At 46.4% G+C, this 26,688-nt stretch overlaps 1 protein-coding gene across 1 annotated transcript in view; it reads left to right on the forward strand.

Moving 5' to 3' along the window:
- abat (4-aminobutyrate aminotransferase) overlaps positions 1-26,688 on the forward strand; it is a 128,155-nt gene that overhangs the window by 88,167 nt on the left and 13,300 nt on the right. Inside the window, exons 6-15 of the mRNA XM_080524536.1 lie at positions 3,627-3,676; positions 4,576-4,656; positions 10,042-10,134; positions 12,135-12,197; positions 12,355-12,418; positions 12,822-12,970; positions 15,478-15,615; positions 15,817-15,984; positions 19,808-19,954; positions 20,615-20,726. Coding sequence (XP_080380662.1) covers positions 3,627-3,676; positions 4,576-4,656; positions 10,042-10,134; positions 12,135-12,197; positions 12,355-12,418; positions 12,822-12,970; positions 15,478-15,615; positions 15,817-15,984; positions 19,808-19,954; positions 20,615-20,726 — 1,065 coding nt within the window. The remainder of the gene's footprint in view (positions 1-3,626; positions 3,677-4,575; positions 4,657-10,041; positions 10,135-12,134; positions 12,198-12,354; positions 12,419-12,821; positions 12,971-15,477; positions 15,616-15,816; positions 15,985-19,807; positions 19,955-20,614; positions 20,727-26,688) is intronic.

Here is a 26,688-nt window from a genome sequence, read left to right on the forward strand (position 1 = left end):
CATGCCCACATCCTCCTTTACAAAGACGCCCTCTCCTCAGCCAAATCCCAATATCTTACAGACAAAATCACTGCTGGTGCTGGGAACACCAGGGCCCTGTTCTCAGTGGTCAACAACTCACTCCGCCCCCCTGACTCCCTTCCCCAACACTTCTACTCCACTGACCACTGAAACTCCCTGATGTCATTTTTCAACTCAAAAATAGCCAATATCCACCAGCAACTGACCCCTCTTATGTCCAGTTGTCCATCTCCCCTATCTCCCCATCCCCCCCTCTATGTACCTCTCTCCTGCTTCCATCTCCCCTCTGCTGCCGATTTATCTAAACTCATCCGGAAATCCAAGCCATCCACCTGCCATCTTGACCCCTTGCCCTCCTCCCTGGTCATAGCCTCCCTCCCCTCTCTCCTGCCCCTGATAACTGCAATCATCCATTCCTCCCTCACCTCTGGTTCTGTCCCATCATCTCTCAAATCCGCAGCCGTAACACCAATTCTGAAGAAACCTGGTTCAGACCCCAACATCTTCAATAACCTCCGTCCCATCTCCAACCTGCCATTTCTTTAAAAAATCCTGGAAAAAGTGGTGGCTTTACAGATTCATACTCATCTCTCTAACAATAACCTCTATGAACAGTTCCAGTCTGGCTTCCGCCCCCTTCACAGCACAGAAACAGCCCTCCTCAAAATCACAAATGACCTCCTGATAGCAGCTGACTCCGGACTCATATCCATCCTCATCCTACTCGATCTGAGCGCCGCTTTTGATACTATATCGCACTCCACCCTCCTTAACCGTTTAGCCTCCATTGGTATATCTGACACCCCTCTACACTGGTTCCATTCTTATCTCTCTGGCCGCACTCAGTTTATACAGTTAAAATCATTCACATCCCATCCGTCCCCCCTCTCCTCTGGTGTTCCCCAGGGCTCTGTCCTTGGCCCTATCCTCTTCATCATCTACCTCCTCCCACTTGGTCTGATTTTCCGTAAATACAACATCCATTTCCACTGTTATGCGGACGACACCCAGCTCTACGTTTCCTCCAAACCCACTTCCACCCTCCCTCCCTCCTCCCTCTGTGCTTGTCTACATGAACTTAAATCCTGGTTCACTTCAAATTTCCTCAAACTAAACAGTAATAAAACAGAGGTAATTCTCATTGGCTCCAAATCCACACTCACCAAGCACCCCAGTTTCACCCTCAACATAGACAACTCCTTGGTTTCCCCCTCCCCCAGGTTAAGAGTCTGGGTGTCGTCCTCGACAGCACCCTTTCATTCCACTCCCACGTCAACAACACCATCCGGTCTGCTTACTTCCATCTTCCTAATATCAATCGCCTCCGCCCTTCACTCACTCCCAACAGCGCCGCAATCCTGGTCCACTCCCTCGTCACTTCCCGCCTAGATTACTGTAACTCCCTTCTCTTTGGTCTCAAACTGCTCCACAAGCTCCAACTGGTCCAGAACGCTGCTGCCCGTATTGTCACCAGAACCCCTGTCATCAGTCACATCACCCCCATTCTACACCAACTCCACTGGCTCCCCATCAAACACCGCATCGATTACAAAATCCTTCTCCATACTTTCAAGGCCATCCATAACCTCGCCCCTCCATACCTGTCCGACCTCCTCCACATCAACATTCCCACCCGGTCCCTCAGGTCTGCCTCCTCCATCAACCTGACCGTCCCCCCAGCCCGTCTGTCCACCATGGGGTTTAGAGCCTTCAGCCGCTCCGCCCCTCGCCTCTGGAACTCCCTCCCCCCCGAAATCAGGAACATCGAACTCCCTCCCCCCCGACATTCAATCTCCTCATTCAAAACCCACCTCAAAACCCACCTGTTTACGCAGGCGTATCCCTGTTGATTTACTGTTCCCGTGCTGCTCTGCTGCTAGCTATGTTTTATACTGTTTATTTCTATGTATTTTGTATTTTGAATTTTGTAACTGTTTTTAAATGTGTTGTTGTACGGCGACCTTGAGTGCCATGAAAGGCGCCTTATAAAATAAATGTATTATTATTATAAGACTGACTTATTTTGAGGTTAGAAACTTAGCCTACTTCCCCCCTGGCTAAGCTTGACTTAAGAGCTGTGTTGCTATGGGAACGAGTCAGGGCTAGTAGCTCACTATTATTAAAGTGAGATCTAAGTCTAAAGACCAATGCACACGGCGTGCGATTTTGTCGCACGACAACATTCGATTCTCAATTCACACCAATGAATGAATGAATGTGAATGGAGAATCGAATGTTGTCGTGCGACAATATCGCATCGCACGCCGTGTGCATTGTCTCATTGGGTCTCATTCAAAACAATGGAATCGAATTCGGCAGTGCGACAAAATCGCACGCCGTGTGCATTGGGCTTAAGACTGGGTCTGTCTTTATTAAAGTGAGATCTAAGTCTAAGACTGGGTCTGTCTTTATTAAAGTGAGATCTAAGTCTAAGACTGGGTCTATCTTTATTAAAGTGAGATCTAAGTCTAAGACTGGGTCTATCTTTATTAAAGTGAGATCTAAGACTGGGTCTACCTTTATTAAAGAGAGATCTAAGTCTAAGACTGGGTCTATCTTTATTAAAGTGAGATCTAAGTCTTAGACTGGGTCTATCTTTATTAAAGTGAGATCTAAGTCTAAGACTGGGTCTATCTTTATGCAACCAAACCTCCACCTGTCCCCAAGATCATTCCAGATAAAGGAGGGGAGGAAGCTGCCTTCCTCTGTAGACATGTGATCCTTTCAAAGGAGTGGAAGTGTTGTTGTCCCAACAGCTATTCATGCAGATTCCAGGGAGCGGGAATATTAGAATGAGGTATTATTTCCAGTGAGGCTATAGCGCCCGCTTGTGGCGACAGCTGGGACTGCCATACACATCTTTCCATCTGTTAGGTAATTAAATAATTAATAATAATTTTGCCATTTAGCAGACGCTTTTAATCCAAAGCGATTTACAATTACGAATTACAGGGACATTCCCCCTGGAGTAACTGAGGGCAAAGTGCCTTACTCAAGGGCACACTAGTAGTGGTGTGGTTTCAGGCGGGATTTGAACTCACAACCTTCCGATCACAAGTCCAACTCACTATCCACTAGACCACTACTACCACTAGGTCTGGGGTTCTCAAACCTCTCCTCCATCTGTTAGGTCTGGGGTTCTCAAACCTGTTTTAAGCCTGGTACGCACATAAAGATGTTCTATATCTTAACAGATTTTTTATCTGAGAGAGACCCACACATGAAGATAGAAAAATCATGGATTGAACAGTTTTGATCGTATTGTGTGTGGTGTGCTCCGATATTACCAATACAGCACACCACATACATAAAGTCGGCATTCGATTTAATGTTTTCTTTCGGAAAATGGGAATACCTTTCCGCGTTGTTGAAAATCAACGACACATCGCTGGTCAACTAACACAGCTTGTTTTGTGAGCCTGCTAACAATGTAAAGTAGTGTTCTAGTTAACTAGGTAGCAGTGGGGATTATCCATTGCGTTGTTGCAGTATGTTGGCTTGACTAGTGTGTTGTGATTCTCAACAACGTTGAAATCGATTGAAAGAAATTGAGAATGGTAATACTAATGTCCATCCTCCTTTTTCACTCTCTTTTTTTCGGTCAGGTTACAATCATCCCTCGCTCATGAAAGTGATGGCCAACCCCAACAATCTGGTAAGTCACCTAACCCAGCCATCTATCAATAATAATCATCATAATAATAACTTGTATTTGTATAGCACTTTCCCTGCAAACGTTGCAATGGAATTATTTAGAGAGTGTGTTGTCCAATTTGTCAATTGGAGTGTCAACTGTGTGTGTGTGTGTGTGTGTGTGTGTGTGTGTGTGTGTGTGTGTGTGTGTGTGTGTGCATGCTTGTGTGTGAAATCATATCTAGGCTGATATTAATTGACTAACATGTCCTCCTCTGTGTTCATATGACAGTCCTGCTCATTTCTCCCAGTTTGTCATGTATTTGAGTGCATTATTTATCTCTCTCCCTCACTCTTTCTAACTCTCTCTCTCTCTCTTCATCTCTAACTCTCTCTCTCTCTCCCTCTCTAACTCTCTCCCTCTCTCTCCAACTCTCTCCCTCTCTCTCTCTAACTCTCTCTCTCTAACTCTCTTTAACTCTCTCTCTAACTCTCTCTCTCTCTCTAACTCTCTCTCTCTAACTCTCTCTCTCCCTCTCTAACTCTCTCCCTCTCTCTCTCTAACTCTCTAACTTTCTCCCTCTCTCTCTAACTCTCTCTCTCTCTCTCCATCTCGAACTCTCTCCCTCTCTCTCTCTCTAACTCTCTCTCTCATACTCTCTCTCTCTCTCATACTCTCTCTCTCTTGTACTCTCTCTCTCTAACTCTCTCTCTTACTCTCTCTCTCTAACTCTCTCTCTCTCTCTAACTCTCTCTCTTACTCTCTCTCTCTAACTCTCTTCTCTCTCTCTCTCTCTCTTCTCTCTCTCTCTCTCTCTCTCTCTCTCTCTCTCTCTCTCTCTCTCTCTCTCTCTCTCTCTCTCTCTCTCTAACTCTCTCTCTAACTCTCTCTCTAACTCTCTCCCTCTCTCTCTCCCTCAGAGTGCGTTTATAAACCGGCCAGCTCTTGGGATCTTGCCACCGGAGAACTTTCCAGAGAAAGTGGGGGAGAGTCTTCTCTCAGTGAGTAACTACACACACACACACACACACAGCCTTTCAGTTCGTGCGTGTCTGCATGCATGTATTCAGCAGTTCTGAAATGGCTACTTCACATATTATGGCTTTGTAATGTCACTCTCTCAGGTTAAAGGTCACCTGGAGTATTTTTGATAACATCGATGTGATTCTATTCCACATACAACGCTTTAGCCCACACAACAGAGCTTTTTTTGTCCTTAATTATCTTCATAAGATATTATAACCTCTTACTGAGATGTTATTACTGGTTCTGAGTAACTTAATGCTTGAAACTAGAATGACCAACACTGACAAAACAAGTATACAACTGCTTGTCAAAGTCAGAATTTCTTATTTCAAGCATCTTATCCTTTTCATGTCTTATGTCTCATGTCACATAATAAAAGATAATGACCAAATCATCAAATCATCAAACAGCCATCATGTAGACAAAACACAGTACAGAAGAAAGACAGTACACCTTTCATATCTGGGGAACCCTAACCCTAACACACTATGAACCCTAACACACTATGAACCCTAACACACTATGAACCCTAACCCTAACACACTATGAACCCTAACACACTAAGAACCCTAACCCTAACACACTATGAACCCTAACACACTAAGAACCCTAACCCTAACACACTATGAACCCTAACACACTAAGAACCCTAACCCTAACACACTATGAACCCTAACACACTAAGAACCCTAACCCTAACACACTAAGAACCCTAACCCTAACACACTATGAACCCTAACACACTATGAACCCTGACACACTATGAACCCTAACCCTAACACACTATGAACCCTGACACACTATTAACCCTAACCCTGACACACTATGAACCCTAACCCTAACACACTATGAACCCTGACACACTATGAACCCTAACCCTGACACACTATGAACCCTAACCCTAACACACTATGAACCCTGACACACTATGAACCCTAACCCTAATATGCACTTCATAAGTCTTAAGCAATAAGACGAGGCGGTAGATCTAAACTTAAGACGTGGAGGCGTGGTCAAGGCCACTTTGCTATTATGCGTGCGGTAGTGGGCGCCTAAAACCCGGCGCTAAGCAAAGAAATGAGTCATGGGTGTGTTTTGGGCGTCTTCTCAATCAACCCAATCAGCGTGCCAGGTGCCATTCCCTTTAAGAACCGGCTGCGTTAAGTCATTAGCGCTATGCTATTATGGAAGTCCTAAGAAGGAGGTCAGCGCGCTTCTCTGCCTCTCCCTTCTGAAATAAAGGATTTATACTGTGACCGTAATTGACGTCTTGCCGTGGAGCCACGTGCGTGTTCATGTGTGCCCACATGCATGCGCAAACCGCGGAGGCGCGCTCGTGTTTCAAAACGTGCATGAAGTCTAAACTTAAGAACTTTTCAAACCACTTCTTAGCGCTAGGAGCAAAGTCAGATCGCATAATAGCAGGGGCGCCTAGTGCACTTCATTAACATATGAACACTCCCACAATGAGTAATATATGCACGGGACTCGGGAGTATTACGTCTTATGTGTGGGCGCCTATCGACACCGGCATAATAGCAGTAGCGCGTATGAAGCGCATAATAAGGGTGGCGGTAGGTCTTAACCTGGCGGTGCGTCTTAATTAAGACTTAAGACGGCAAGTTAAGAAGTGCATAATAGGGCCCTATGAACCCTAACACACTATGAACCCTAACCCTAACACACTATGGGCCCTATTATGCACTTCATAAGTCTTAAGCAATAAGACGAGGCGGTAGATCTAAACTTAAGACGTGGGGGCGTGGTCAAGGCCACTTTGCTATTATGCGTGCGGTAGTGGGCGCCTAAGACCCGGCGGTAAGCCCAGAAATTAGTCATGGGTGTGTTTTGGGCGTCTTCTCAATCAACCCAATCAGCGTGCCAGGTGCCATTCCCTTTAAGAACCGGCTGCGTTAAGTCATAATGGCTATGCTATTATGCAGTTCATAGGCGCTAGACTTCATGCACGTTTTGAAACACGAGCGCGCCTCCGCGGTTTGCGCATGCGCAAACCGCGGAGGCGCGCTCGTGTTTCAAAACGTGCATCAAGTCTAGCGCCTAAGAACTTTTCAAACCACTTCTTAGCGCTAGGCGCAAAGTCAGATCGCATAATAGCAGGGGCGCCTAGCGCACTTCATTAACATATGAACACTCCCACAATGAGTAATATATGCACGGGAGTCTTACGTCTTATGTGTGGGCGCCTAGCGACACCTGCATAATAGCAGTAGCGCGTATGAAGCGCATAATAAGGGTGGCGGTAGGTCTTAACCTGGCGGTGCGTCTTAATTAAGACTTAAGACGGCAAGTTAAGAAGTGCATAATAGGGCCCTATGAACCCTAACCCTAACACACTATGGGCCCTATTATGCACTTCATAAGTCTTAAGCAATAAGACGAGCCGGTAGATCTAAACTTAAGACGTGGAGGCGTGGTCAAGGCCACTTTGCTATTATGCGTGCGGTAGTGGGCGCCTAAAACCCGGCGCTAAGCAAAGAAATGAGTCATGGGTGTGTTTTGGGCGTCTTCTCAATCAACCCAATCAGCGTGCCAGGTGCCATTCCCTTTAAGAACCGGCTGCGTTGAGCCATTAGCGCTATGCTATTATGGAAGTCCTAAGAAGGAGGTCAGCGCGCTTCTCTGCAGAAGAAAGTAACAAGCTCGTGCATGATTATTTTCTGAATAAACACGGCAATACCTCCGCTTGTGAGTTGAGAAGTATTACAGAGGGGTCGCTGGAAGACTGCAGGAATGACAGATGTTGATGTCATTATATTACGCACGGCATGCTCGTACTGTATGTGCACAGTATGCGGAGGCAACATACTGTACAGCGCTGGCCTCTCCCTTCTGAAATAAAGCATTTATACTGTGACCGTAATTGACGTCTTGCCGTGGAGCCACGTGCTTGTTCATGTGTGCCCACATGCATGCGCAAACCGCGGAGGCGCGCTCGTGTTTCAAAACGTGCATGAAGTCTAAACTTAAGAACTTTTCAAACCACTTCTTAGCGCTAGGAGCAAAGTCAGATCGCATAATAGCAGGGGCGCCTAGTGCACTTCATTAACATATGAACACTCCCACAATGAGTAATATATGCACGGGAGTATTACGTCTTATGTGTGGGCGCCTATCGACACCTGCATAATAGCAGTAGCGCGTATGAAGCGCATAATAAGGGTGGCGGTAGGTCTTAACCTGGCGGTGCGTCTTAATTAAGACTTAAGACGGCAAGTTAAGAAGTGCATAATAGGGCCCTATGAACCCTGACACACTATGAACCCTAACCCTAACACACTATGAACCCTAACACACTATGAACCCTAACCCTAACACACTATGAACCCTAACCCTTACACCCCAACATGGCTGCATATCTTCGCTGGATGAGAATAAAGGAAAGAGTTTCTCGCAGGGAAATTCAAGACAGATTAAACCTAACCCTAAACCCAATTGAATTTGATTACATTTTAATTTTAATCATAATTTTATCGTGATATCATTTTGAATGAATGAATGAATGGTCTTTATTGTCATTAATACAGTACAGGTACCATACAACGAAATTTAGGAGGGGGGGCATTATATGTACTGCTTGAGGATCTGTGCTCTGTCCACCACTGATGACGTCATGTAGCCGGGCTAATGCTAAGCTAGCAGCCGCGCTTGGTGCGATGTAAACAGCTGTTATGTACACCGCGTTGAATTCCCTCGGGAGGTATGTGGGTCGGCATTTAACAGTCAAGTATTCCAGGTCTGGGGAGCAGTGGCTACTTACAGTTTTTGTGTTTAAGCACCAGCTGTCCTTCGTAGATATAATCATGCCGCCTCCGCGCGTCTTCTCGCTAAGCAATGTCCTGTCCGAGAGCGGCCTTGTAACGCAACCGCAGAATCAATAATGGAAGCGCTGAGCCAGGTTTCTGTGAGAATAATCACACAGCTATCCCCCACGGTGTTGTTGGAAGCTACCTGCAGTCTCAGTTCGTCCATCTTGTTAGCTAGGGATCTTACGTTAGAGAGGAATATACTCTGCAAAGCTGGCTTGTCCGGGCACTTCCTCAACCTAGCTAGCAGGCCTCCCCTGCAGCCCCGTCGTTGCTTGCGGTCCCTACGCCGACGTTTGCGCCTCAGGGTTGGGATTGTGTACCATTGTTCTCCCGGTGAACGGGCGATGTCGCGAGGAATCCTTTGTTGTTTCAGGAACTCCGCTGTTACAGTCCTCTCGTTTTTCGCACCAACTTCTAGTAAGTCGTGCCTGCTGTAGGTACTATTTACACAACAGTTCCCTATAAGTACTGAAATAAAAAAGTACATACAAATGTACTTAAAAACCCTAATAAGCACCAATGATAGGAACTCCGCCAGCCTCGCGTGTGAACGCGCCGCCATCTTGCATAATCTTATAATCTTATTTATAGTGATATGAAGTGAATAATTCAATAGTGAGTTTTCCCAACGGTAAAGCTTTACAAAATACTGTTTATTACATCAATGGGAAGGTTGGACCAGCTAAAATGTACATGTAAATTATGAATTGTCACAGTGACAAATGAACCCCATATTCAACCTCAACGGTACGGGGGGTAATGGTCATAACCTTGTTGCCATGGTAATGGTCAGAACCTTGTTATCATGGTAATGGTCAAAACCTTGTTGTCATGGTAATGGTCTTGTTGTCATGGTAATGGTCATAACCTTGTTGTCATGGTAATGGACTTGTTGTCATGGTAATGGTCATAACCTTGTTGTCATGGTAATGGTCATAACCTTGTTGTCATGGTAATGGTCATAACCTTGTTGTCATAGTAATGGTCTTGTTGTCATGGTAATGGTTATAACCGTGTTGTCATGGTAATGGTCATAACCTTGTTGTCATGGTAATGGTCTTGTTGTCATCTTCAGCTTCAGTGCTCTGGTATAACCCTTTAACCCTATGTAACTACTGTATATAACCTGATTCATACTAATCCTCTTCCCTTCCCTCCCCTCCCCTCTCCACCCCCCTCCCCTCCCCTCTCCACCCCCCTCCCCTCTCTCTCCACCCCCCCTCTCTCTCCACCCCCCCCCTCTCTCTCCACCCCCCCCTCCTCCTCCTCCCCCCCCTCTCCTCTACTGCAACCCCGCCCTCCCCTCAAATGGACCCCTCCCCTCTCCTCTACTGCAACCACCCCCCCCCCGCCCCACCCTCCCCTCCAATGCACCTCTCTCCTCTCCTCTACTGCAACCACCCCCCCCTCCCCGCCCCGCCCTCCCCTCCAATGCACCCCTCTCCTCTCCTCTACTGCAACCACCCCCCCCCGCCCCGCCCTCCCCGCCCTCCCCTCCAATGCACCCCTCTCCTCTCCTCTACCTCTCTGTAGGTGGCCCCTAGTGGTATGACCCGGGTCCAGACCATGGCCTGTGGCTCCTGCTCCAATGAGAACGCTTACAAGGCCATCTTCATCTGGTACAGGGTGAGGACACCTTTATCCAAAGCGCTTTACAACGGCCTCTCATTCACCCATTCACACACACATTCACACACCAATGGCGGCAAGCTGCCATGCAAGGTGCTGGCCCGCACACTGGGAGCAATTTGGGGTTCAGTGTCTTGCCCAAGGACACTTCGACACATGGCCAGCCGGGGCTCGAACCACCGATCTACCTTGTGATCATTAGATGGCGGCTCTACCTCCTGAGACACAGCCACCCCACCTACTGTCTACTCCACTGGTGTAGTCTAGTCTTACTGTCTACTCCACTGGTGTAGTCTAGTCTTACTGTCTACTCCACTGGTGTAGTCTAGTCTTACTGTCTACTCCACTGGTGTAGTCTAGTCTTACTGTCTACTCCACTGGTGTAGTCTAGTTTTTTCTAGTGGGTATACTGTGATTTTTCCCTCCCAGCCTCATATCGTTCATTTCGGAACGCCATAAAAATAAATCTGCTCTCCCTGCCTAACGTTATGTATCTAACATTACGGGCCGGTTTCACAGACAAGGCTTAAGCCTAGTCCTGGACTAAATCACACTTTCAATGTAAAATCTCCATTGAAGATGCTTTTTAGTCCAGGATTAGGCTTAAGCCTTGTCTGTGAAACTGGCCCGTACATGTTTTAAGGCTGATCTGTGCATGATAGTGCTGCATTTTGACATATTTCATGTCGCATTTCCCCCCGTTGATGGTATATGACGCTATAGTCAGTCCCAAAGGTCCAAAAGTCAGTGCTTCGTAACACAGACGGGGGTGAACTTTAATGACATTTCGATTGAAAGTTTTGTCACGAAACGCCGTTACGTATCCTCGCACATTTTTAAGTGGGTATAACGTCGACTACACCACTGGTCTACTCTTTACCCTGGATATGTAGTACCATCACACCCGTGTTGTCATGGTCATCTTGTACAATGTGAAAACACCGTCAAACTTCCAATTTGGTTGTTAAGTCTGACGTCGTGCGTGACGTTTAGCAATTTCCGGGTCCAAATAAAAACGTCCCCACTCCAGAGTACCAGTGTACTAAAGCACCAGAGTACCAGTGTACTAAAGCACCAGAGTACCAGTGTACTAAAGCACCAGAGTACCAGTGTACTAAAGCGGTAGAATGACAGTTCAATCGTTTTTTAGACTGGGATCTATTCATACAACAAGGGACACAGCACTTCCCCGTTTTTCCCATATTGTCAGCGTCTTTGAGCCTCGGAAAAGCGCTATACAAATATAATGAATTATTATTATTACTGCGGCATTTCGAAGAGAGCGCCTCAGCCAACGTTGAACCCGGAAACACGTCACGACTTAACAACCCAATAAGGACCGAGTCTCTGACCAACGTCCGTCTCCAGTCTGTTTTTTTAATTCACAAACATTCCATTTTGTATTCAAATTAAAAACCACGGCGTGACCCAACGGCGTATGGCGTCATTGGACTCGTACCCGCCTTAGCCGTGTATACGTTGTGTAGCGGAGGTGGTTTGGAATCACGTTCTTGTGATGACGTAGCCCTGTCTGAGACACATCCATGCAACTGTCCAACCTCGGACCATGAGGACGTCCTCTTGGCCTAACGCACATGACCAATCACCTTTCTAGAGTATGTCACATTGACCAATCACCTTTCTAGTGTCTGTCACATTGACCAATCACCTTTCTAGAGTATGTCACATTGACCAATCACCTTTCTAGAGTCTGTCACATTGACCAATCACCTTTCAGTGGATGTCACATTGACCAATCACCTTTCTAGAGTCTGTCACATTGACCAATCACCTTTCAGTGGATGTCACATTGACCAATCACCTTTCAGTGGATGTCACATTGACATTAAAATGAGATGATGAAATCGTCATAAGTAATTGTCTGTCTGTCTGTCTGTCTGTCTCTGTCCTGTCTGTGTCCTGTCTGTCTGTCTGTCTGTGTGTCTGTGTGTCTGTCTGTCTGTGTGTGTGTCTGTCTGTCTGTCTGTCTGTCTCAGAACAAGGAGAGAGGACACACCACCCCGTCTGAGGAGGATGTCAGTTCCTGCATGGTGAACCAGGTGGGTCTCTGTATATACACCCTATATACAGTTAGGTCCATTTCTATCTATCTATCTATCTATCTATCTATCTATCTATCTATCTATCTATATACTGTATCTATCTATCTGTCTATGTATCTCATTCTCTTCCCTGTTTCTTTCCTCTCTCTCTCAGAGCCCCGGCTGTCCAGATCTCAGCATCCTATCCTTCTCGGGTGCATTCCATGGGAGGACCTTGGGTAAGTCCCCAAACATCCAAACATCCACAACATGTTAGTTCAGTAGTTTAGTACATGTGCAGATAATCAAGTTAGGATGTAACCCCGCAACATAGTACGTCTGTCAGTCAAACAGGGAAGAGAATGAGATACATACTGTAGATAGATAGATAATATATAGATAGGTAGATAGATAGATAGATAGATAGATAGATAGATGGATGGATGGATGGATGGGTGGGTGGGTGGGTGGGTGGGTGGGTGGGTGGGTGGATGGATGGATAGGTGGGTGGATGGATGGATAGGTAGATAGATAGATAGATAGATATATATCTAGTCAGGAAATTCAGGAAAGTCAGGAAATTGTGTCAATGTTTTTTTAGTATATTTTCGTATTCGTATAATTCAAGCTGTGATTTTTTAGGTTGCCTGGCAACAACGCACTCCAAGGCCATTCACAAGCTGGACGTCCCCACGTTCGACTGGCCCATGGCACCCTTCCCCAGGCTGAAGTACCCGCTGGAGGAGAACGTCAGGGAGAACGCCCAGGAGGAGGCCCGCTGCCTGGAGGAGGTGTGTGTGTGTGTGTGTGTGTGTGTGTGTGTGTGTGTGTGTGTGTGTGCGTGTGCACGTTTGAGTCCTGTACTATAAGTATACTGACATGGTGATAATAATAATAATAATAATAATAATAATGATGATAATGATAATAATAATAATAATAATAATAATAATAATAATAATAACTTTTTATTTGTATAGCGCTTTTCCTGCAAACGTTGCAGCTCAAAGTGCTCCAATCATTATATAATCATAATTTAATAATTAAGTCATTTAAAGGCAATATTAAAAAGATGGGTTTCTAGTCTTGACTTGAACATGTGCTGAGGTTGCATCCCTAATGTAAATTGGCAGTGCATTCCACAATCTGGGGGCATAAAATGAGAATGCAGCCTCACCAAATCGCTTCTTTTGTACATGTGGTACACAGAGAAAACCAGCGTCAGAAGACCTGAGAGCTCTATTGGGCTGATATGCTAGTAAAAGGTCTGAACATATTCTGGTGCCTTATGGTAGGTCTGTACTAGAACTATACTGACACTATACTGACACTGCCATTTATTATTGGAGAAGATTTGAACATGATAGACAGAGGTTCGATGGCGAATGAGAATAGTAGTGGGCTCAGTGGGCACCCCTGGCATGGCCCTCTTCACAATGAGAAAAATTTGGAGTATTTCCTGTTCGTAACTACCGATGCCTTAGGAGATGAGTATAGTAGTCTGATCCATGCAATGGAAGTGGGTCCAAAGCCAAAAGCTTTCAGACATTCAAATAAGTACGCCCACTCTACTCTGTCAAAAGCCTTCTCCGCAGCCAGGGAGATAACCACCTCAGGGACCTCCCCGGATGTAGGAGAATGTGACATTTAGACATTTAGAAGGTTTCGGATGTTAGAGAATGAGTGGCGGCCTACCATGAAGCCAGTTTGATCAGGGGAGATCACCTCATCTGTGACGGACTCTAGACGCCGGGCGAGTGCTTTAGCTAATATTTTGACACAACTTATCTCTACAACCTCTACACCTACGACTTCACCCCGTCCACCCCAGCAACTCCATCGTAAAGTTTGCAGACGACACCACCGTGGTGGGCTGCATCTCGGGGGGGGACGAGGCGGCGTACAGGGATGAGGTAGAGCAGCTGAGCAAGCTGTGCAAGGTTAACAACCTGCTGCTGAACCAGTCAAAGACCCAGGAAATCATCGTGGACTTCAGGAGGAAAAAATCTGAGGTCCAGCCCCTGCTCATCGACGGAGAGAGCGTGGAGAGAGTCTCAACCCTCCGATTCCTGGGGGTGCACATACAGGATGACCTGTCCTGGAAGAACAACACAGCAGCCATCATCAAGAAGGCACAACAGCGGCTCTACTTCCTGAGAGTCCTCAGGAAGGACCACAACAAGCAGGAGATACTGGTGGCCTTCTACCGCTGCGCAGTGGAGAGCATCCTCACCTACTGCATCTGCAACTGGTTCTCCAGCTGCACAGCCGCAGAGAGAAATGCGCTACAGAGAGTCGTGAGAACAGCCCAGAAGATCACCGGCGCCCCCCTCCCCTCTCTGGAAGAGCTGTACAACACACGCTGCCTCAGGAAGGCCTCCAAGATCTCCAGAGACCCATCCCACCCTGGGTACGAACACTTTGCCCGGCTGCCCTCGAAAAGGCGGTACAGGACCATGGCCGCAAGGACAAACAGACTGAAGCTCAGCTTCTACCCCAGGGCCATCCAGGCCCTGAACACAGCAAAGACCTAGGTTCTGGGCCCTGGACAGTCTGGACGGATTGATGGCAGCTGCTGGATTGAAAAAATCAGGTGTAGTGCTGAGGCACAAATGTGTACATTTCAAGCCTGCAAACTGCGACACTTTAAATGAATGTGCAATAACACTATGTGCAATATGACAACCCTAGTCGTTGTATCTGTACAGTATAGTATAGTGGATAGTGTACATAGCCTTTATTTATGTAAACCAGCTCCTTTCCCTTCTTTTTTTTTTTTTTTTTTTCTTTCCTAGCACCAGGGGAGCCACCCCTCCCAAATTTCGTTGTTTGGTACCTGTACTATAGCAATGACAATAAAGACCATTCATTCATTCATTCATTCATTGACATCGCTGTTGAGCAGCGAGATGGGGCGATGTGAACCACACTCTGTTCTGTCTTTCCCCGGTTTCGGTAAAAGGGTTATGAATGCCTCTGTTAGTGTCTGTGGCAGGGCCCCATTATCCATTGAGTCATTAAACATTTCTAAGATAAGTGGAGTTCATTTGGTTGATCATTTTTTGTAGAATTTGATAGGGCCCGGGGCCTTACTACTTTGCATAGCTGTGAGTGCATTCAAAATGTCGGTGTGTTGAAAGGGTAGTTCTAGTTCTACTTTATGAACTGGGTTGATAACAGGGGCATTTAAATTTGTGAAGAAATGTTGCATATTAGTATCATCATTGGGTGCAGTGTGTGCATATTAACCGTGTACAGTGTGTGCATATTAACCGTGTACAGTGTGTGCATATCTCAGGTGGAGGATCTGATCGTTCAGTGGAGGCAGAAGGGGAGGCCCGTGGCGGGGATCGTGATTGAGCCGATCCAGGCGGAGGGAGGCGACAACCACGCCTCTCCAGACTTCTTCAAGAGCCTACGGAACATCGCCCGCAAGGTAGGTCCCGCACCAGGCCGTCCCACCAAACACCTCGCTTAGTGTTGCCAGTGGTGGAAAGAAGTATTCAACACCAACAACATCTGGAATTCAACATACTGTATTTCCATTGCGGTTATTCACATGAATTTTTCTCTCTCTGTCTCTCACCCTTTTTCTCTCTCACTCCCACCCTCTCTCTCTTTTCCTACTCTCTCTCAGCATGGCTGTGCGTTCCACGTGGACGAGGTGCAGACGGGCGGAGGGTCGACAGGAAAGTTCTGGGCCCACGAGCACTGGGGCATGGACGACCCTGCTGACATTGTCTCCTTCAGCAAGAAGCTCCTGACCGGAGGATACTACCACAAAGATGAGCTGCAGGCAGACAAGGTCAGACACTACACCAGGGGTGGCCAACCAGTCGGAGACTAAGAGCCCCAAAAAATGGTTGGGGTACCAGAAAGAGCCACATCATACATGCGGGCTCACAAAAGCTCTCACTCTCACACACACTCACACGCAATACATTTCCAATAGGCTATGAGACCAGTGTTGTCATTTCAGCAAAGGCCAAGGTATGGCAAGGTACAGAGTGGGGGGGTTGAGGGTGGATTTTTTTAGCCAAATCAGTTGTGCAATAGTAAATTTTGGTGAGTTGTTTCTATACTATTGACTTATATGACATTAAGGTAATGAATAAAGGAGACAACTACAGTATGTAGGTGGTAATCTACATCTTTCCTAGCAGGCAGACTGGTTCAATCTCCTTAGAAACAAAACTGGCTGGTGGGGTGAGATGGAGCCGGGAGGATTTTGAGTTACCGTTGTGTGGAGTGGATAAAATCACCAAAATGACACAACGTGATTCAGATTACATTTTCTGGGGATTTTTAAAATGTTTTGAATCCAGGTATGGCGAGTGCCATAGATTGCCATACCAAAACAATGTCTATCGAGACACAGAGAGGGAGCCACACACTTTTAATTAATGGATTAAAGAGCCACACACAGACAGGCAAAGAGCCACATGCGGCTCGCGAGCCGCGGGTTGGCCACCCCTGCACTACACACTACTACTACTACTACTACTACTACTACTACTACTACTACTACTACTACTACCACTACTACTACTACTACTACTACTCACTACTACTACTACTACTACTACTACTACTACTACTACTACTACTACTACAAAGATGAGCTGCAGGCAGACAAGGTCAGACACTACACACTACTACTACTACTACTTCCAGTGGCGGCTGGTGATGAACATTTTGGGTGGGGCACAGGTTATGGGGGCATGCTCCACGGGGAAGAATATCAACTTTAAAATCTGGATTTACAGTCGATTTTAGCATGAGAATATATATATACAGTATAACTTAATTATTTGTATATATAACTTATTAAAGGGCAAACTGCAAACACAACAAAAATAGAATGCACAACAACTGACAAATCAACTGGAATAGTCTTTGTTAGCAGAGTAGACCTAATGTTAACAGAATGGACTTATACCCTTTGTCTATCTGTGCAGCGGTAAGGTGTATAATTCTAGCAGTACTGTCCAGACAGTTGTCTTGTTTAATGAATGAATGAATGAAAACCTTTATTGTCCCCAATGGGGAAATGTTGTCGTCAAACAGCTTAGTAGGGCAGACAGAAAACATTCAATAAATAAATAAATAAAACAGTGCAGGCTCAATAAGTAAACAGTGCAAGATAAAGTGCTCAAGTGCATGTATAGTCCAAGTAGCAGTCTTAACAGCCTCTCAGCTCCAGGTCTCCCCCACCCTGCAGGGCCTGGTTGTAGAGTCGGAATGCAGCTGGAATAAAGGACTGTCCAAATCTTTTTGTACTTTGACGGGGGAGAACAAATCTGTGGCTGAACTTGCTCCTCATCCCCGCCAGCTCGCAGTACATCGGGTGGGAGGGATTGGCCAGCATGGCCGCCAGTTTTTTCCCCATCCTCTGTTCTGCCACCACCTCTAGGCTGTCCAGCCCGGTCCCCACCACAGAGCTGGCCTTCTTCACCAGTTTGTTCAGCTTCGCAGCATCCCTGGCACAGATGTTTCCACCCCAGCAGGCCACGGCGAAGAACAGAGCGCTGGCGACCACCGACTGGTAAAACATTCGCAGCAGCTTGTTGCAGACGCCGAAAGACCTCAGCCTTCTCAGGAAAAACAGTCTGCTCTGCCCTTTCCTGAGAAGAGCCTCGGTGTTGTCGGTCCAGTCCAGTTTGTTATTAATTTGTACTCCCAGGTACCTGTAGGAGTCCACCCTCTCGACTTCCACCCCCTTGATGGTGATGGGGGCTGGGGTCCTTCTCTTCCTCCTAAAATCCACCACCAACTCCTTTGTTTTGCTGGTGTTAAGCAAAAGGTAGTTGGTGTCGCACCACTGCACAAAGCTCTCCACCAGGGCCCTGTACTCCTCATCCCTGTCGTCTGTGATGTAACCGACGATAGAGGAGTCATCAGAAAACTTCTGCAGGTGGCACTGGTCGGAGCTAAACTGGAAGTCGGAGGTATAGAGGGTGAAGAGAAAGGGTGACAGAACAGTTCCCTGGGGGGCGCCGGTGTTGCACACCACCACCTCAGACTGACAGCCCTGCAGTCTCACATACTGACGTCTGTCTGTGAGGTACTTGTGGATCCAAGCCGTCAGGGAGTCCTCCACACACATCACTGCTAGTTTGTCAGCCAGCAGTGATGGCTTGATGGTGTTAAATGCACTGGAGAAGTCGAAGAACATGGTCCTCACCATGCTCTGTGGCCTCTCCAGGTGTGTGTAGGCCCTGTGCAGCATGTAAATGATGGCATCCTCCACCCCAATGCTCTCCTGGTATGCAAACTGCCGGGGCGGTTAGCCATTCAACTAGGCATTATTTATTCAATGGAGAAAGACATGGAACACAATGCAATTGTGATAATAAATGTGTTCTTTGTTACTTTAATTAAATTAAAGTGTACCTTTCTATTATCATACAATATTTCCGTGAACATGTAAACTCTATAATCATACAGTTGTCTTTCTATTAGTTGTCTCTGTCATACTGAACTGTTTGTTATCATCCTGAACTATCTCTGTTGCTCACCTCACCTCAGTCTGTCTCTATTGCTCTCCTCTCCTTGTTGTCTGTCTCTCTGTTGTCCGAATATCGGTTGTTAAGTCGCGACGTGTTTCCGGGTACAAAGTTGTCTGAGGCGCTGTCTTCGAAATGCCGCAATAATAATAATAATTAATTATATTTATATAGCGCTTTTCCGAGGCTCAAATACCCTGACAATATGGGGAAAACGGCAAAGTGCTGTGTCCCTTGTTGTATGAATAGATCCGAGTCTAAAAAACGATTAAACTGTCATTCTACCGCTGTAGTACACTGGTATTCTGGTGCGGAGAATTTCTGGTTTTGACCCGGAAATTGCAAAACGTCACGTTTGACGTCAGACGTCAACCGGATTTTTTATTTTTACTACCCCTAGTGGTAGTGGCCCTAGGCTGCAGCCTAGGTAAGCCTATAATCTGCGCATGCTCAGGGCGCATTTTTCTGCGCCCCGGCCGGGAAATAGGAGACAGCCAATTGGAGCGCTGCTACAGCTCACGTGTAAGCCAAAAGTATTTGCAGTGCCATAGACTACCATTCGGCCAGCGCCCCGACTCCTCCCCTATGTATTTTCACAGTGAATTTTACACACACACAGATAAAAATTTTATTGTATTGGAGGATTTTTAATGAATGCTGATAGGCGCCGACAGAATATCAGCCGCATTTTATGAATAAACAATGTTTATTTTTAAAAAATATTTTACTAGTAGCAACTAGAAGTGGGGCTGCGCCCTAGCGCCCTAGCGCCCTAGCGCCCTCTATTGGCCAGCCGCCACTGACTACTACTACTACTACTACTACTACCACTACTACTACTACTACTACTACTACTACTACTACTACTACTACTACTACCACTACTACTACTACTACTACTACTACTACTACTACTACTACTACTACTACTACTACTACTACTATTCCTACCACTGCTACTGCTACTACTACTACTGCTTCTGCTACCACCACCACCATGGCCAGACCAGACACACACACACACACACACTCTACCATGTGTTCAACCAGTGAATAAAGGTGTGTGTGTTGTCTGTTTGTCTGTGTCTGTGTGTGTGTGTGTGTGTGTGTTGTCTCCTCCAGCCCTATCGTATCTTCAACACGTGGATGGGCGACCCCCCTAAGATCCTGTTCCTGGCCGAGGTTCTGAACGTGATCCGCAGAGAGAACCTTCTGAAGGAGGTCACCCTCTCTGGCAAGGCCCTGCTGCAGGGGCTCTACGAGCTGCAGGTAAGAGAGGGCTCTACGAGCTACAGGTAGGAGAGGGCTCTACGAGCTGCAGGTAGGAGAGGGCTCAGAGCTGACCCCCAGTGCGGCCTAGTATATGTGTGTGTGTGTGTGTGTGTGTGTATGAATAAATTAACTGTTCAACTGTCTTACCCCCTCAGAACCCAAAATATACAAACAATGTAACTGAAAACAAACAGTACACAGCTTCAAAATGTGGTTAAAAACTCTTCTTTTTCATCTTCTGGATGGCATAGTGATGGCAATCATAGCTTCATCTAGGAATTTGAGAGCGGGGACATTAATCTCAAGCCCAAACCCTCAGTGGTTCACCAAAAAACAGTGGCAAGGGAGACCTTTTTTTTTCCACAATGCTCTAGCTGCTATTTACACACAACGACCACTAGTTGGCCGCTTGTACATTAGCCTGCTTCCTACACAGAAGAACTGCAAAATATCTTCATACTAGCTTATCCTGATCCTAGAAAATGTAAGGATACTGGGTGGTAGAACGCACATATCTAGGAAAAGTCATGAAAGGAGGGTCCTGAAATTTGATAGAGTGCAAAGATATAAACAAATGTTCTTTACTCACAGGGGTCAAATGACCGACCCCTCATGTGTGTTCTAGTGTTAACCCTCCCCTGCCCCCCCCCTGCCCAGGCCCAGTACCCTCACCTGCTGAGCAGCGCCCGTGGCCAGGGGACGTTCTGTGCCGTGGACATTCGAGACGACGCCACTCGTAACAGCATCATCCTCAAGGCCCGGGACAAGGGTAAGAGAGGGCTGCCTTCCTAAACATTACATTTACATTTACATGTTTGGCATTTAGCAGACGCCTTATTCCAAAGCGACTTACAATCAATACATTTGACTAAGCAAGTGAATCATCAATCCACCAGTCGTAGCAGGAAGAGTAATCCAGCTCAGGCCCGGGGCCATTGTTAGAAGGAAAAACCTTCTTCTATCACCTTCTTCTAAACCTAACTTTTTAATTATTTATTTTATTTTATTTTGACACTGGAGAACAGAGAAACAGAGAAACAGGGGGCAAATAGAAGTTTCTAGGGGACACAGTAGAGGGGAAAAGCGGGTGTCTTCAGGAGACGCAGTGCTGGGGGGTAGTAGATGTCTCAGGAGACACAGTGATGGGGGGTAGTAGAAGTCTCAGGAGACACAGTTCTGGGGGGTAGTAGATGTCTCAGGAGACACAGTGCTGGGGGGTAGTAGATGTCTCAGGAGAAGGGGTAGTAGATGTCTCAGGAGACGCAGTGCTGGGGGGCAGTAGGTGTCTCAGGAGACACAGTGCTGGGGGGTAGTAGATGTCTCAGGAGAGGGGGTAGTAGATGTCTCAGGAGACGCAGTGCTGGAGGGCAGTAGATGTCTCAGGAGACACAGTGCTGGGGGGTAGTAGATGTCTCAGGAGACGCAGTGCTGGGGGGTAGTAGATGTCTCAGGAGACACAGTGCTGGGGGGTAGTAGATGTCTCAGGAGACGCAGTGCTGGGGGGTAGTAGATGTCTCAGGAGACGCAGTGCTAGGGGGTAGTAGATGTCTCAGGAGACACAGTGCTGGGGGGCAGTAGATGTCTCAGGAGACACAGTGCTGGGGGGTAGTAGATGTATCAGGAGACACAGTGCTGGGGGGCAGTAGATGTCTCAGGAGACACAGTGCTGGGGGGCAGTAGATATCTCAGGAGACACAGTGCTGGGGGGTAGTAGATGTCTCAGGAGACACAGTGCTGGGGGGTAGTAGATGTCTCAGGAGACACAGTGCTGGGGGGTAGTAGATGTCTCAGGAGAGGGGGTAGTAGATGTCTCAGGAGGAGCAGTTAGCCTTATTCTCTCTGGAGTCTGATCACCACTCATGGAACGGCCTCGCTTCATGACGTTCAACCCAGTGTGCTCTCCGGCGCTCTGGGAGTGAATTCAACGAACGTAGCCTCTGATGCAATCCGATCATTCGACACTTATCAGTTGAAAACGACATGCTAGCGAGAGTGTCACCTGTCCTCAGGATATCGTCACACCTCATAGACTGTGGTGCTCCTCGTTGGTGTCATTCTGTTACCTCTGTTGTCCCAGGGGGTCATATGTGTTACCTGTGTTGTCCCAGGGGGGTCATATGTGTTACCTGTGTTGTCCCAGGGAGGTCATATGTGTTACTACCCCTGTTGTCCCAGGGGGGTCATATGGGTTACCTCTGTTGTCCCAGGGGGGTCATATATGTTACCTGTGTTGTCCCAGGGGGGTCATGTGTGTTACCTGTGTTGTCCCAGGGAGGTCATATGTGTTACCTGTGTTGTCCCAGGGAGGTCATATGTGTTACCTGTGTTGTCCCAGGGGGGTCATAGGTGTTACCTGTGTTGTCCCAGGGGGGTCATATGTGTTACCTCTGTTGTCCCAGGGTCATGTGTGTTACCTGTGTTGTTCCAGGGGGGTCATATGTGTTACCTCTGTTGTCCCAGGGTCATGTGTGTTACCTGTGCCCCCCCCCACAGGTAACACCGGTTACCTGTGCCCCCCCCCCCCCCCCCCCCCCAGGTAGAGCAGCTGAGCAAGCTGTGCAAGGTTAACAACCTGCTGCTGAACAAGTCAAAGACCCAGGAAATCATCGTGGACTTCAGGAGGAAAAAATCTGAGATCCAGCCCCTGCTCATCGACGGAGAGAGCGTGGAGAGAGTCTCAACCCTCCGATTCCTGGGGGTGCACATACAGGATGACCTGTCCTGGAAGAACAACACAGCAGCCACCATCAAGAAGGCACAACAGCGGCTCTACTTCCTGAGAGTCCTCAGGAAGGAACACAACAAGCAGGAGATACTGGTGGCCTTCTACCGCGGCGTAGTGGAGAGCATCCTCACCTACGGCATCTGCAACTGGTTCTCCAGCTGCACAACCGCGGAGAGAAATGCGCTACAGAGAGTCGTGAGAACAGCCCAGAAGATCACCGGCGCCCCCCTCCCCTCTCTGGAAGAGCTGTACAACACACGCTGTCTCAGGAAGGCCTCCAAGATCTCCAGAGACCCAACCCACCCTGGGTACGAACACTTTGCCCGGCTGCCCTCGAAAAGGCGGTACAGGACCATGGCCGCAAGGACAAACAGACTGAAGCTCAGCTTCTACCCCAGGGCCATCCAGGCCCTGAACACAGCAAAGACCTAGGTTCTGGGCCCTGGACAGTCTGGACGGATTGATGGCAGCTGCTGGATTGAAAAATTCAGGTGTAGTGCTGAGGCACAAATGTGTACATTTCAAGCCTGCAAACTGCGACACTTTAAATGAATGTGCAATAACACTATGTGCAATATGACAACCCTAGTCGTCTTATCTGTACAGTAAAGTATAGTGGATAGTGTACATAGCCTTTATTTATGTAAACCAGCTCCTTTCCCTTCTTGTTTTTTTTGTTTGTTTTTTCTTTCCTAGCACCAGGGGAGCCACCCCTCCCAAATGTCGTTGTTTGGTACCTGTACTATAGCAATGACAATAAAGACCATTCATTCATTCATTCATTCATTCATTCATATGTGTTACCTCTGTTGTCCCAGGGGGGTCATATGTGTTACCTGTGTTGTCCCAGGGTCATATGTGTTACCTGTGTTGTCCCAAGGGGGTCATATGTGTTACCTCTGTTGTCCCAGGGGGGTCATATGTGTTACCTGTGTTGTCCCAGGGGGGTCATTTGTGTTACCTCTGTTGTCCCAGGTGGGTCATATGTGTTACCTTTGTTGTCCCAGGGGGGTCATATGTGTTACCTGTGGTGTCCCAGGGAGGTCATATGTGTTACCTGTGTTGTCCCAGGGGGGTCTTATGTGTTACCTCTGTTGTCCCAGGGGGGTCATATGTGTTACCTGTGTTGTCCCAGGGGGGTCATATGTGTTACCTCTGTTGTCCCAGGGTCATATGTGTTACCTGTGTTGTCCCAGGGGGGTCATGTGTGTTACCTGTGTTGTCCCAGGGTCATATGTGTTACCTGTGTTGTCCCAAGGGGGTCATATGTGTTACCTCTGTTGTCCCAGGGGGGTCATATGTGTTACCTGTGTTGTCCCAGGGGGTTCATATGTGTTACCTCTGTTGTCCCAGGGGGGTCATATGTGTTACCTTGTTGTCCCAGGGTCATATACTGTATGTTACCTCTGTTGTCCCAGGGGGGTCATATGTGTTACCTGTGTTGTCCCAGGGGGGTCATATGTGTTACTTGTGTTGTCCCAGGGGGGTCATATGTGTTACCTCTGTTGTCCCAGGGGGGTCATATGTGTTACCTGTGTTGTCCTAGGGGGTCATATGTGTTACCTCTGTTGTCCCAGGGGGGTCATATGTGACAAGTGACAATGAAAAGGGCTACCTGTAGGCGAAATCATTTTTCTGTTTTTTACATGTGCTTAAACTACAGATTGTAAGCTTTCAAATGATGCGTCATACATTGAAATCGGAAACGAATTGAAGACAACATGAGTATTTGAAAGTTGCTACACCTGAAATCACTAAGCTGAGTCAGCTTATCATTATGGAGGCTTTATGGTTGTTGTAACTATTATTCTTTTAATGATACAAAAAAGTCTTGAATCAGAATCAGAATTTATTTTACAGTACACAATAATACAAATATTTGGCTGTGGTTCTTCAACATTAGCTTTGCAGCAAGGTACATAATCACAACAATACCATCACAATAATCACAAGTAAATAAGTAAAGTAAGTAATAAAGTGATAAGTGATGCTAGTCACACTACAGCAGAATTAAAGTGCAATCAATAGTGTAACATGCTGTGCAAAGTTCAACAAGATGAAAATGAAAGTGTTCAGGTATTTCTCAAGTAGTCAGGTAGTGTGCAATTCCTGTGTCCTAATGTTTTCAACATTAGCATTGCAGCAAGGTTCTCTGATCAAAAAGATACTTAGATTAATGAATGTGCAATAACACTATGTGCAATATGACAACCCTAGGGTACATAAGGTTCAGAGAATAGGAAATGTTAGAATAGGTATAGCATAGCATAGAGTACAGCACAGTGTTTTATTTGTATAGTATAGTATAGTTGATAGTGTACATAGCCTTTATTTATGTAAACCAGCTCTTTTCCCTTCTTGTTTTTTTTTTTTTTTTTTTTCCCTAGCACCAGGGGGTCATTCCACTAAAGGTGGATCAGTTTAGCTGCGATATAAATAAATGCGGCGCTCAGGCAACTCGAGATTGGAATTCAAGCCTCAGGTGATTCCTCGAACGAGGATCAGCCTTGTGTCATCAGTGTTCACAGAAGACAGGCTTACAAATCTTCGATATGGGCGCGTGCACGCAGACATAAAAAGCCCTGAAGTGTCGATCTGTCGAAATGAAGATACTCCACTCTGCAGGGGTACTACATTTGCGCAGCATTCCGAATTATTGATTTTTATGAAGACGGAAAAATAAGATGTAAAATAGTGCAATACTGCCGCAATTAACAAGGCGAGGGAAATGGTTTGGCATGAAATTGCTGACCGATTAAATGCGTAGGTCATACTAGCCCCAGTTATTGTTATATGTTCATATTTTAATAAATGAATATTACTACTGTGGTGATATCCGCAGCAGGCTACAAACCGTCATATCGCCACAATGGCCTAGTGGTATTGACTGCTGCCATAGGATTTATTCGTCATTTTATATCAGTGGTTCGAATCCCTCTTCAGACACACTTTTTACTGCATTTCGTTGTCTGAATCTAATCTAAAATCTCATCTAAAAAAGTATTGTAGGCTATAAAATTATGGTGCAGGCTAATTTACAAGAACTGACACGATTACAATGGTGTTTGAAACCTTTGCATGAAATCTTCGGTTAAATGTAAAAAAAAAAAAAAAGAATGACTTAGTCAAGTCTCGAACTCGCAACCTTTGGAACTCGAGTCCGCAGCCTTAACCACTACGCCAGCCAGACCGCTGTGATGACAGCAATGCAAGTTGAGACAATTACTTTTTTTTTACACTCTTTTCTTTATTGATATATCGATCTATCTATCACACTTTCAAAATATCAAGTTATCTATCACACAATCAAACTATCTATCGATCGATCACACTTTCAAAATATCAAATGATCTATCTATCACACAGTCAAACTATCTAATCTATCTATCTCGTGTGAAGTGGGAACTAATATTTCCTAAGGAGGAACTGTCGTTCGGGATGTAGTTTCCGCCTGTGAGCCTTTTTTGACGCGCGTCTCACTATAGCCTGTGTTTTAGCCTGGTCGCGACCAGGCTAGTTATATCTGACTCAGAAGGAGCTCAACCAAGCAGCGAATTATTTGAGCCACATTGATGGCACCGAACACAAGCTAACATTATCGAGGCTTAAAACTTTATCGAGGCTTAGAACTTTATCGAGCTTCGTGGAATACCCCCCAGGGGAGCCCCCCCTCCCAAATTTCGTTGTTTGGTACCTGTACTATATCAATGACAATAAAGACCATTCATTCATTCATTCATTCATTCATTCATACTTCTGTCTGGCCAGATCTTGACATCAGTGATTTTCAGCCATAACCACGCCAGGTTCCTTATATCAAAGCTGAAACAGACAAACATAAACACAGTTAGCTAGCTGTACACGGTATCAACAACACAACACAACACAACAGCATAATGTGCTATGCGATTGTTTTAGAAAGTCTTACGCAATACCACACAACTTACTAGCTAATGCTAGCTAGCTAACACGGCTAGCCCAACCCAAGTAACAAAAGACAAACAGT

The sequence above is a fragment of the Nansenia antarctica genome (genome assembly GCF_963989245.1).
Source record: "Nansenia antarctica genome assembly, chromosome: 2".
Taxonomy (NCBI): domain Eukaryota; kingdom Metazoa; phylum Chordata; class Actinopteri; order Argentiniformes; family Microstomatidae; genus Nansenia; species Nansenia antarctica.